The 13,414-nt window shown below is 43.8% G+C and overlaps 1 protein-coding gene across 1 annotated transcript; it reads left to right on the forward strand.

Annotated features, from left to right (window-relative positions):
* Positions 1-255: 255 nt before the first annotated feature.
* On the forward strand, positions 256-3,330 carry CRNN (cornulin). The gene is made up of 2 exons (XM_014791855.2): positions 256-466; positions 1,607-3,330. Exons 1-2 carry the CDS (start codon positions 329-331, stop codon positions 2,987-2,989), a joined length of 1,521 nt encoding a protein of 506 aa, XP_014647341.2. The 5' UTR covers positions 256-328; the 3' UTR covers positions 2,990-3,330.
* The last annotated feature ends 10,084 nt before the right edge of the window (positions 3,331-13,414 follow it).

A 13,414-nucleotide genomic window follows, 5' to 3' on the forward strand; every position in this document is an offset into this window, starting at 1 on the left:
CTACTATTACCTTCATTTCACAATGAGTAAACTGAGGCGTAGTGAGGCAAAGCAACCTGCCCTATGCTCTAGCTCACCTGACAGGTAGGGGGTGGGGCTGGCATGTAAATCCCGACTCAGGACCCTGCCTCTAACCACCATGTGCTCCTCCTTCCCATTCATAGAATGCATTATATAGGAAAGAACAGAGGAAGACACAGAGAGACCGGGAGCAGAGCTGAATATGCAAGGAAAGGACTAGAAGCAGAAGGGCTCCCAAGGAAACAGCTGAGGTTGATTATGGAGCCCCCAAGGGGGCTTTTCTTCTTTCTCCAGCTTGACCCCAAAGATGCCTCAGTTACTGCGAAACATTAACGGGATCATCGAAGCCTTTGGGCGCTACGCCAGGACAGAGGGCAACTGCACGGTGCTCAGCCGGGGGGCGCTGAAAAGGCTCTTGGAGCATGAGTTTGCTGATGTCATCGTGGTATGTTGTGCCCAGCCTGTTGGGGAGGGGGCGGAAGAGGAGAGAGAAAGCGGGTTTGCCTGCAGACACTTTGCCTCAGGAATCTGAGGAGGCAGCTGCTAAACCCAGGCCTGAGGCCTCAGGGCAGCTGGGCAGGCAGAGAGAGAAGACGAAGGAACAAGAGCCTGTCATGGGAGTTGACAGGCCCTGGTCCTTTGAGAAAATACCTTAACTTCAATTAATTCTAATCTGAAGACAAAGTAAAAGGATTCTAAAGGGACAGCTCAGGGAGGAACAGAGCCTTTGAATATTCTACAAATGAAAATAATTGCTACTTTTTGTGGCTTCTTAAATCTGATACAGTAAATATCTCCTGTGTCTACCAGAAATTTGACCATCCATTAATAAGCATGCATTGGAAGCATTGTGCCTTGCACAAAGCAGTTGTTCAAAAATATTAGCTGAGGGATCACAATAGAAATGAGGTTTGGAGAGCAGGTTGTTAACAGCTGGGGGAGACTCTGGGACCCCCACCTAACTAACCAGAACCAAGACCCTGATGCACTTCCTTGCCAGTCCTGCCTTTGATTTGCACCTAAAGCAATCAGGATGATGAAGGTCTTGGGGACAGAAATGTGTGGGCACAGCAGGATACTACTTCCGTGTGCTCAGGTCAACCAGTAGTCCCAAGGGACCCCCACCCACCCTATCTTGGGAAAACACCTAAGGCTCCTTGAGGATCTCACAGAATTCCCACAGAGCCATGTTTCCATTGTGCTTCTCTTGAGGTTGGGCTTGATGGAGAGAATACGGCCTCAGTGCCCGGGGCCGGGGCCAAGGCAGCCCAAAGAATCATTATGAGCCCAATCATTTATTCATCCCTCATTAAATCTTTATCCAGTTCTCCTACAGACCAGAAATTGTGCCAGACACAGAGGATACAAAACAAAAGGTGCTTCCTAGGCTTGAGGGAGAGAGACAGGACTGAAAAATGAAAACGAGTTCGTGTCAGTGCTGCTATAGCAGTATGTGTGCAGTGATGAGGCCAGAGCGGGTAGGCTCCCAGGATCCAGGGTGGGAAGCCTGGAAGCTGAATGAACCAGCCTAAGCATGTCCTCCTCGGGGGGGGAAGCTTCTGACTTAGCTTCATCTTCTCCCCAGAAACTCCACGATCCGGCCACTGTGGATGAAGTCCTGCGCCTGCTGGACGAAGATGACACAGGGACTGTGGAATTCAAGGAGTTCCTGGTCTTGGTGTTTAAAGTCGCCCAGGCCTATTTCAAGACTCTGAGTGAGAGTCCTGAGGGAGCTTGTGGATCTCAAGAGTCTGGAAGCCACCCCTCTGGGGCCTCGCAAGAGCTGGGGGAAGGACAGAGAAGTGGCACCGAAGTGGGAAGGGTTGGGAAAGGACAGCGTCATGAGGCAAGCAGTTGTGGGCAGAGTGAGCAGGCCTCCAGAGGGCAGGGAGGGACTGAGACTCAGACCCAGGGTCAAGACATCAGCTCTACTCAAGTCAGTCATCATGACAGGCAGTCTGAGTCCCAGAGACAGAAGAGAGAGAGCCAGCAGACACAAGGGAGGGGGCATGTGGAGCAGACCCAGCAAGTGGGAGAAGACAACAGTCATCAGACAAGAGAGCTGGGGTCAGAGAGACAGTCGCAGACTAGGGAACAGGGCAGAGCCCACCAGACAAGTGAGACCATGATTGGAACCGTAACTCAGACCCAGACAGGTACCACCCAGACCACAGAGCAGGACAGGAGCCATCAGACAGGAAGCAGTGGCACTCAGCCCTGGGAGTCTACATACAGCCAGACCAGAGGGACTGAGACCCACAGTCAAGACAGGAGCCAGACAAGCCAAGTGGTGACAGGAGGACATGTTCAGACACAGGCGGGGTCACACACCCACACCCAGGAGTCCACATATGGCCAGACCAGAGGAACTGAGACCCACAGTCAAGACAGGAGCCAGATGAGCCAGGTAGTGACAGGAGGACACGTTCAGGCACAGGCAGGGTCACACACCCACACCCAGGAGTCCACCTATGGCCAGACCAGAGGAACTGAGACCCACAGTCAAGACAGGAGCCAAACGAGCCAAGTGGTGACAGGAGGACACAGTCAGGCACAGGCAGGGTCACACACTCAGACTGTGGAGCAGGACAGGAGCCAGACTGCAAGCCATGTAGGGTCTGGAGAACAGGGACAGACCCAGATGCAATCAGGCAGTGGTCCAAGACGGACACAAGTGAGCAACTACGAGGCAGGAGAGACAGTGCTAGGAGGGCAGACCCAGACTGGGGCGAGCACTCACTCAAGGTACAGTGTGACAGGAGGGCAGGGAGAGAGAGAGCCCACAGTGGTTACCCAGGAGTGGGTAGATGACCATACAAGGAAGATGATAGTGATCCAAAGGCAGGACCAGGGCAGCCTGCATACCAGCGTGCCTTCAGCACAGGGCGAGGAAGCAGCCCAGAGGGAAGGGAAGCCAGGCATCACAGCCAGGGGGCTATATTCCTACTTCAAAAGCACCAAGCCATGAGTGTCCCACCCCTGGACTCCAGTGCCAGGCAGGCGACAGCTGGAGAGGGGTTGGCTTATCTTGCTCTGGCCAGTCTAGTTGGCATGTCCCTGGACATCAGCTCTTAATCATGGTGCTTCTCTTTTAGGTCTTTCTCAGAGAGACTCTTTCTGCAAGGTGCTTTCTATCCTAAACTCTTCTCTCTTACCTGCTTTGCTGTGCTCCTCTCAGGAGCAGGACGACACAGAGCAAGTGATTCCTTTGTGCTGAATTCTCCTCAGCTTGTGGAAGTTTTCAGAGCTACTTTTATCTCTGCCATCTGTCCATTGCCCCCTCTATCCTAATGCATCAATAAAACTTTCCTAAGCAACTGGGCTCTATGTCTTATTCAATCACTTCCATTGACTTGATGGGCTAAGGGCTACAGGGCTATGATGATGCACTGGACATGGTCCCTCCCTTGAAAAGCTTCCAGTTGAGAAAGCATTGTGTGAGATTCCAAGAATTGTAAAGTGTCAAAGAGAGGAGATATCGTACTTTAATACTTGACAGAGATGGATCAGGAAAGGTTTCAACCAGAAGAGGTGTTTTTGTAATGCCATTAAAGGACAAGTAGGATTTAGGTAGGTAAAGCTATTCTCAGTCTTTCATGACCTCTAATTCTAGAGCGTTAAGTCTCTGTTCACCTGTAAGATCACATAGGAAGGCTGACTTAAGGTTACCTATAAACGGAAGCGGGCCCCCAGGGACTGTGTAGAGGAAGGGGAGAGGCCTGTGCTACCAGGTACTGAGCCAGGAGCCAGAGCTCCAAAGCTTCCCTCCCCACCTCCCCATGGTGTGAGCTCTGACCTCTCAGGATATCTCACCCACTGGATATGAACAAGTTATGGGGTAGAATCTCTCAGCTCTGATTTATTGTAAGGACCACATCAGGAGTAGTTTTAAAAGACAGATTTATAAACCTAACCCTAGAGAAGCTGAGTCCAAAGCTTTGGAGTGGAGCCTATGAATAGTGTTTGGAAACTTCATAAGGGGACTTCTGCTCCTAGCAGTATGGCAGACTACATACTCTGAACGGCGTCCCACAACAAAATAACTAGATGCTCCATAAAGCGTAGTTTTCATTGCATTGTTGGTTTATAGGAAGTAAGAGAAATCTCCAAGGAGAAAACAAGATGTAGTAGGCTGATAACAACCCCAAAGATGTCCCTGCCCTGATCCAAGGAACCAGTGAATATGTTACCTTATATGGCAAAAGGGACTTGACAGATGTGATTAAATTAAGGGTCTTAAGGTGGGAGATTATCCTGGATTATCTGGGTAGGCCCAGTGTAATTACAAGGGTCCTTATCAGGATGAAAGTCAGTAAAGGGAGACGCGATGACGGACCCAGGGGTTGGAGCAACTCTCTACAAGCCAAGGAAGGCGGGCGGCCTCTAGAAGCTGGAAAAAACAAGGAGACGAATTTTCCCCTAGAGCCTCCAGAAGGAGCACAGCCCTTCCAACACCTTGATTTTAGACTTCTGACCTCCAGGGCTACAAGGAAATAAATGTGTATTGTTTAAACCATTAAGTTTGTGGTAATTTGTTACAGCAGCAATAGGAAACTAATACACAAAACAAAACCCAGACTGGAGCCTGCATAGTAAGGAGTAAGTGTGTGCGAGAGGTGAGGTCATCCTTCTGAGGGCAAAGCGGTTTTCTATCCGTCCGAACCGACCTACAGGTATAAAGGCCGAAGACAGCAGCAAAGGACTTGCAAGACTCAGGGAATATTGTTCCCATAACCCCTTCCTGGGGAATCTACTAGAGAACGAGCTTCAAAAGAACACAAACAAAACCCCAGAATCATAGAAAAAGCATTTGCCATACAATATGATAACAAATATTTAAATATATTTAACTGTAGAACTAAGACTAAATAATGGGGATAAAGGTGACAGAATAGCATTTAACACTATATGCTCTGAAAACAACATAAATAATAATAATATATATACATGTATAATAATAATATATGACATAATATATATTAAATAAATATAATACAGCTAACAAAAAGTGTACAGAGAAGGAAAAAGCACATGGAGAGTAAGCTCACTGGTAGTCTTATGTAACTATATACTTCTAAGTAAAAACTGAGAGTAAAGGATACCGCTTCAAATCAGATATTGGGGAGGGAAGAGGTGGGGGAGAGTAAAAACGTTTCTAGAAAATTCCATTATTACTTAGAGTAGGGGATGAATAGACAGTATATTTAAAAAGGGAGGGAATACATAAAGATGTTCCTACAAAGGTAACATTAGAGCAAAAATACAAACTTTCCTCAAGATCAAAAGATATTTCAGGAAAAAAAAGCACATAAAACACAGAATATAGTGAATGATGTTATTTATGTACAAAACATATATTTGCATAAATATGACACAAAAGAATGTGACAGACTGAGGTCAAATGTATCATTTGTAATAATAATGTAAAAAAGGCTTACCTCACTATTAAAAGAAGTTTTCATATTAGCTCTATGTAAGTCTATGCTCTTTATAAGAGACATTCAAATCAAAGAGATTCAGAAAACTATTTAGAAAGAGGTGAGCGGGTTAATATATATCAGGAAAATGCAGATTAAAGCAAAATTTTTTAAAAAGCAGAGGTCATGATCTTGATCCCGGACAAGGTACAATTCAGGTCAAAAATCATGAAATAAGACCAAGAAGGACACTTTAAACGTCAAAGGCTATAATTTCACAATGAAGATGCAACAGTTTTTAATTATCTATACATTCAATACTGTAGCACAACTCTCATAAAGCAGAACTACAAGAGATACAAGGACAAATTTAAAGAACATAATACTATTAGGGTACTTTAACTATCTCTCTCCGTTCAAGACAGTAATATAGAAAAGAATTAAACAACACAATTAATAAGATTATATATAAAGAAATCTTTATATATATATATATATAACCCACCAATATATTAACCCAACAATAAAAACTACACCTTCTACACATGCAATATTCAATATTAGACCACAAAGAAAACCTCAATGCATTATTCAAAAATAACAATAATACAAACAGCTTTCTTACAGGCACATGTAATATCAATGAATATTGCCAAATGTCTGTTGTTGTTGGAAATTAACAACAGACACACACACACTATTAAACAACTCTTCAATCAAAGGAGATGAATACAAAATGAAATTGCAAAACTTTTGGAAAATGATGGTAATTAAACAAGACATATAAGGATCTATAGAACAGAGCCACACAAATATTCCAAGGAAAATCTATAGCCTTAACTACGTGTTGATAAAAATCGAAGTTAAATTAAATGTTCAAATTGAAAAGCTAGAAAAATACCAGTGCAGAAAAAAAATATACATGGAAGAATTTTAAAAGATATAAGAAGAAATTAATGACTAAGAAAATAGAAAAGCAGTACAATTAAGTAAATAAGTAAGTAAATAAATAAGCTATTTCTTTGAATCAACAAAGTAAAAAACCACTGACCAACCCAATTTTTAAAAAGGTAAAAAGGTGCAGGTGAGAAAGTACAAACACACAAAATAACAAATAACAATGGGCAAAAGAGACAAACAGATACTTCACAGAAGACATACACATGATCCTTAAATATATAAAAATATGCTAAAGTTTATTCACAATAATAGAAACAAATTAAAACTATATCAATATACCATTTCTTCACCATCAGCTTGGCAAAAATCTAAAAGTTAAGAATAGACTTTGTTGACCAGGCTGTGGAGAAAAGGCACTCCCACACTGTTCTGGTGGGAACACAAAATGATACAGCCTCAATGGAGGAGAATTTGGCAAAATTCACCATTATTACTCCTGCCAGTTTTGTTCTTGCTGTTTGCCCAGCGCCTGAAGTAGATCCCGGCAAATAGTAGCAGTCAATAACTATTTGTTGGAAACGTTAAATGAATTGATCTCTTCTTCCCCCTACCTTAGTTCTTATCATCTCGACATAGACCTGTGATTATGGAGAGGCAAATACAATCAAGCTCGTATCAAATAAGAAAAGGGAGTTTCTTTAGTATTGTCAAAGTCATCCAGTCAGAAAATGGCAGAAGTAAGACTAAACCCAGACCTTCTGAGTATAAACTCAGTGACTGATCACACTTCACAGAGAAAAAAGGGCATGGGAGTGTGTGAGGATCTACCCAGAGGGGCTGGGAGGAAGTTACAGAGGGTGGCCCTTCCATTCCCACCTCCAGCCCCAACAGGAGATTCCGGCCGTGAAAGCATAGATCTTACTTATGCCTTGGAATAGACACCATTCTCAGCATCCGTGTTCCCAGGGAGCTTCCAAAAAGATGAAAGGGGTTACTCTAGAACAACGGGGTAAAACATGAAGGCATAAGTTATTCCAAAAGAGAAGTCATCAACAGTGAAGTCAAGGAGAGGCAAGAGCAGGCAGCCCATCCCCTCTAACCTCCTGTGCCCTGCTGGATGGATCTGGGAGTTACCCGCCCCCTAAGTTTTAGGTATAAATGAATAGAGATTTCTTATAAATGTTAAACATTGGAATGGATCAAATCAGAGACATTCTCAGTCAACTTTAAAAAGAAAGAATGATTTCCAAGCCAACAGAATCTGACTACAACTTTAATTTAATGTATTAACCTTTCATTTCAAAGGGAGGGGCGTTACTCAGGAAAATGTAGAAAAGGGGAGTCCTAAGGCCAATGAGGCTGGACTCACATAAGCACTCTTATGTCCAGGCAAGAGGGCCAAGTCCCACTGGCAAGGTCTGTGGTGGTGATGCACACCTCCATCAGGTGAAGGGCCCGATGCCATTAACCTCCAACTCAAGAAACTCACTCTCCTCCTCTGATTCTGTGATCACCAACTTCTGATTATGATATGGCTGTCCACGTGGGAGAAAAGGCACTGCCCGGGGGATAAGAGTGACCAGTCCTTTCAACGGCTATTGTTCTTGTCGTAAATTGGTGAACCGAAATCATGAATGTTAATCCTAGTCTCAATTTTGCACGTTTTATTTTGGAACTGACATACATATATACCTATAGAAAGATATCTATTTATCTTTGACTCGGACATTTTGTTGGCCCTTGCAAAGCTCATAAGCCCCAGTGACATTGCCTATAGTGTGTAAAGTGGCCCTGTCCTCAGGGATATTCCCGGCTGAAGCCAAAGGCCCAGCCAACCTCTTCCACCAGGTAGCTTTCTATTTATAGAGAGAGCAGAGCTACTGCACTGCTGCCCCCTGGTGGTGGTAGAGACTAATGCCTCCAAAGGAGCTCGCAGGAAATCTGCTTTTGCTGGAATGGAAGATGGTATCAGAAACCAGGACAGGCTCAGTAGGATGGCGTTCTCCAACAGCTCCTGGAGAAAGAGGCCCTGAAATCTCAGTGGCGACCCACCCCAGTCTGCTCTGAGCCACAGGGCTGATAGTGGGCGTTAGTATGTGTATTTGTTTGGGGGTGCTCTTCACAGAGCCACTCTCCCTGACAAATGGGCTCCCAGCATCTGGTTCGGGGCAGGCCCTACCTTGATCCCCCTGAAGACCTAGCTCTCTTTTTTTTTTTTTTTTGTTTTTGTTTTTGTTTTTTGAATTGAGGTATAATTGACATATAATAAACAGTACATATTTGAAGTGTACAATTTGATAATTTTTGACATACCCATGAAACGATCAACAAAATCAAGATGGTAAACATACCCATCACCCCCAAAAGTTTCCTTGTGCCCTTTTGTAATCCCCCCCTTCCTGCCCCTCCTGTCCTTACTCTATGCCTCAGGCAACCACTGATCTGCCTTCTAAGACCTAGCTCTCTTGCCAGGGCTTTGGCTCCACTGGGTCAGGGATGGTCCTATGGGTGCCTGATTACCTCACCTGGGAAAGTACGTTTCTGGAGCAGTCCCTGTGGAGAGGCAGGGAAGTAAACATCCCGTGGCTCTCCCTCCTTAAGACAGAGAAGAGCAGTCTGTGCACTGTTCCTGGGGACCCTGGGACCAAGGCTGTGGCCACCCTTGTCCTGGCCACTCATAGGACCACTGTGGAGTCATCTCCCAGGACTGATGTAGGCCACTCGTCTCTGTGAGGAGTGTCCTCAGTGTTCTCCATTTATACAAGTAATAAATGGAGGCTCCCTTCCTGCCATCTCTGGGAAGTGGACAGGGTTTGGGGTAGAAGGGGCACATCCTATTCTTACATATTTGCATTTAACAGAGGGAAAAAATTAGAAACCAAAGTGGCCAAATGGCTTTGCCTCCTTTGTTTGCCTGAGTGGTGACAAGCTTGCAGATCCACAAGGCCCAGTTCTTGTGGAGGGGTTGAGGATTAGGGCGTGGGGCCTATTGAAACAGACAAGGCTCAACTTTCAAGGCAGCATCACCTCCTACCCCTCATGGCTGAAAGGGGGCCCCTGAACCTTCTTCTTACTGCACCAAACACATCTCCAGCGGAAGAGGCTTCCCATTTCCGGATGCTATCAGGGTAGCTGAGGCAGTTTTGAGGCCCACGGCTCTGGATGAAATGCGGAGGCGACACTGGTTCCAGTTTATCTGGGGATTCTCTGGAAATGAGCTGATATCACAAAGATAGAAGAGGGCCAACTCTAAGAGGAATGCTTCTTGGAGAGGTGTCCCTGGGGCCAATGTAGTAATGTATGCCATTGGAAGCCTCCACTCTCCTGTCTAGAAAAGAAAGTAAAACAGTTACAGTGACCAGCCAGCCAGGTGCCACTCCAGACCCAGGGTTTTGCCTGGGCTTTGTATGATCCTGCACTGAGCAGAAAGGAACTCAGTCAATGCATGTCTTTAGATGTACTAAATAAAGAAAAATAATCTTTTTTAAATTAAAAAAATTAAAAATAATCTTTTTTTAAATTAGGAAAATTTAGTTTCAAACCATTATATAGAGAAATCATAAAAGACACAAGCAAAGAGACAAATACAAAAAACAACAATACTCTTGCCAGGAAATAATCGCTGTCATTTAATTCCTTCCAGACTCTCATCTATATGAAAATTACCATATGAAAATGTATGTCTATAATTATACTTTCAAATTTATATGAAAATTATATTTATAAATTATATACCTATATGTAAAGTATATATAAATTATACTTATACACAAATTATATTTGTATGTATATACACATATGTATTATACAAACATGTATGATTGCATAATAGCTTCCATGGACTGTTTTCAGTGATTTAGAGCATCCCATGTGTTAAAAAACAAAAATTAACTGAGTAAATTTGGAGATCTAATTGGCTTTATCAAATGATTCATGAATCAGGCAGCATCTCATCTAGTGAGTAGAGAGATGCTCCTAGGGGTTATACAGCATGGAAGGCTTTTATAGTAAGGAGGGCAGGACAAGGAAAGGAAGTCCTCAGCAAGGAAAAAATGAAAGTTCATTGGAAGAAAGTAAAAGTTCAGGTGAGGGCAGCTTCTCATTGGCTAAGCTGAGGTGTTTTCCATCTGCAGGCTTGTTGCTGGGCAAGAAAGAAGTCTCCCTTCCTCCTGCTGGAGTAGTAAAGGAGTTGCACTTCCTGTTTGGGAATGCAAGGTATGTCTCTTCCTATTGTGGTCAGTAACTGTTGCTTCCTCCTATTGGAGTCTGTAAATGATGTCTTCCTGTTGGGATCTGTAATTGACGTCTTCCTGTTTGGGGTAATTGACAAGGAATGGTAGGGTGAGAGCTCCCTCTACAGGCCTTCCCGACTCCAATTTTAGTTGAGGCTTCCTTTATTAATTTTCACACATTGTTGGTAGAGTTTGGTGGGGGAGACTGCATGCTAAGGAGCCAGGTTGCCAGGATTCAAACCTCAGCTGTGCACCTTACAAGAGGTGCCCTTGATCAAGGTACCCGTATTAGTTATCTCACCTGTAAAGTGGAGGAAACAATGGTATGTCCTCATAGTAGTTGTGAGGATAGATAAATCCACACATATAAAAGTATATGTATGCCTGGCACATGGCATAGTAAGCACTCAAAATGTTAAGAACGGAATGAAGCATTCTTTAAGGCCAGCCATTTATAAAACAAAGAATATTTGAAGAAGGAGGAGAGGTTACAAATGGTCCCAATCAGCCAAACTTTTATCGAGTATAGAAGATTCTCACAGGCTGGGCTTTCTTCCTATGAGGATACTTATGGCTTTTAGCAGCTGCTCTGGACCATGGCTCAACTGTGGGGATTGCCATCTGAAAGAAAACATAAGGATTAAAACTGAATGTCAGGGCCGGCCCAGTGGCTTAGCAGTTAAGTGCGCGCGCTCCGCTACTGGCAGCCCGGGTTCGGATCCCAGGCGCACACCGATGCACCACTTCTCTGGCCATGCTGAGGCCGCGTCCCACATACAGCAACTAGAAGGATGTGCAACTATGACATACAATTATCTACTGGGGCTTTGGGGAAGAAAAAAAGGAGGAGGATTGGCAATGGATGTTAGCTCAGAGCCGGTCTTCCTCAGCAAAAAGAGGAGGATTAGCACAGATGTTAGCACAGATCTGACTCACACACACACAAAAAAAACTGAATGTCAGACTATTATTCTAAATGTCCCCAGGTAACACCAACCCTCCCCACTTCTCTCTCCAGCCCCTGTTCTATCAGGGCAAAATCAGTTTCTCACTGGTCCATCTCTCTTCCTCTCAAGATTATTAAGCTGTTACCTAAAAAGAGGGTAGGGAGTGGATCTCTAATTGGCTTATTTTTTCATAAGATTCAGGCAGAAGAATGGTAGGTGTGTGTGGTTGGGGAGGGCATAGTCAACCACTAGTGCCTCAACTATTGCATCTGACTTAGAGAGGCACGTTTAACAAACTAGAGCAATCTGGACCACATTGACCAGAAAAATCAATTTTTTGTTTTATGATACATTTCATTATGTATCATAACATACTCATTCATCATTTGAGTTCTATTTTTTTCTTTCAAGGGAAATTCAGCATCCACAGAGGAAAATTCCCATACACGGGCTGAAATCTATTTTATCTTTTAATCTTAATCCCAAATATAAATAATAACAAATAATAAAAATAAGATGCTATACTACATGCTGATTTGTATATTACTATGCATTCACTGAGCACCAATTTTGTGCTGGGCATATTATAAAATGAACCAACCTTGTCTCTCCATCAACGAGCTAACATGAAGTCAATAGATAGAGTGGAAAGTATATTGAAATAACTGAGGAATCCTAGCTCATTGTGCAAAAGCCCATGCCCTCTGCCTGTGGGCCCCCTAAACTAACCTTAGCCTTGGTATGATTCCAGATGGCTCCACTGCAGCCATCATCAATCCTGAAAATGGCTGTTTGGGCCTCATTCTCTGGTGCAGAGAGAGACGTGTTTGTAATGAAACTCTACTCACCATGACTACAACCTCCCCCTCCCCAAACACCCTATGTCATTTCATCAGGGATCTTTTCCACTGCTTACCACTCACTAGAAACACATAGTTGCACTTAAAAAACAGAGACTAAACTCCACTTCTATTTTCCATGATACACCAGCCAAGAACTCACTGCTCTAATTACCATCTATTTTGAGATAAGATCAGTAGCCTATTGTTGAAGTGTTTGTCTTATGAATGAGTGTTGTAAAATTTAATTGCACCACCTTACCCACAATCAGTGAAAATTAAGCCACACCTTAAAATAACATAGGGTATTATTTATCCCCAAATTAAGAAACAATGCAGTAATCTGAGGTAAATCACAGATTTATAATTTTTCCACCCGTGACCTGGTCTTTCTCACTTAACTGGTTCTGGTCTTCTGCCTCCCCTCTAGAGTTTTGCCATCAGATTACGCTGATGATTTCGATTTCTCTGCTCTACGCCCTTACATGAGCACCTCTCCTAGGTGGGTGTGGGACCTGCGGGTGGCTCTGCTGTGACTTGTGGTATTTGTTGAAATCAATCAGATTATCCAGTTCAGTGGCATGCCACAGGTGCTGAACCCACACACGTTCTTAGGGAAATTTGACCATCCACCAGATGGAAGCACCTTTCATTCCCCTTACACAGAATGACAACCCTCACCTCTCCCTAGATCTAGGAACTAATAATAAAATTTGTCTATGCCAAGCTTTTTCAATTTTGACTTTGCAATTTTGCCCATCTTCTCTACCCCTCCTGTATCTCAGGGCTCTGATCTTCTGAGAGCACCACGGTGCAATGGAAAGACGCCCATGCCAGTTGTTGGTGTCAGAGTGTCAGACACACCTAGGTTGAATCCTGGCTTTGCCACCTCCCATCTCTGTGACTGGAACTGAGGCTCTTTCTGAGCTTTGATTTCCTCACTGAAAAATGAGTATCACCTTATCTCCCTTATAGAGTTATTAGGAGAGTAACAATATATGTAAAGCAACTTTCATGTAGAGATATGCAAGTAAACACTGATGCCCTACGCTCTCCCT

This window comes from Ceratotherium simum, chromosome 2 (assembly GCF_057802395.1).
Source record: "Ceratotherium simum simum isolate JZ-2026a chromosome 2, ASM5780239v1, whole genome shotgun sequence".
Classification (NCBI taxonomy): domain Eukaryota; kingdom Metazoa; phylum Chordata; class Mammalia; order Perissodactyla; family Rhinocerotidae; genus Ceratotherium; species Ceratotherium simum.

Coding starts and splice junctions, on each gene's coding strand:
- CRNN (XM_014791855.2), top strand. CDS start 329: ATGCCTCAGTTACTGCGAAACATTAACGGGATCATCGAAGCCTTTGGG. Junction 467..1,606: donor AGTTTGCTGATGTCATCGTG/GTATGTTGTGCC, acceptor TCTTCTCCCCAG/AAACTCCACGATCCGGCCAC.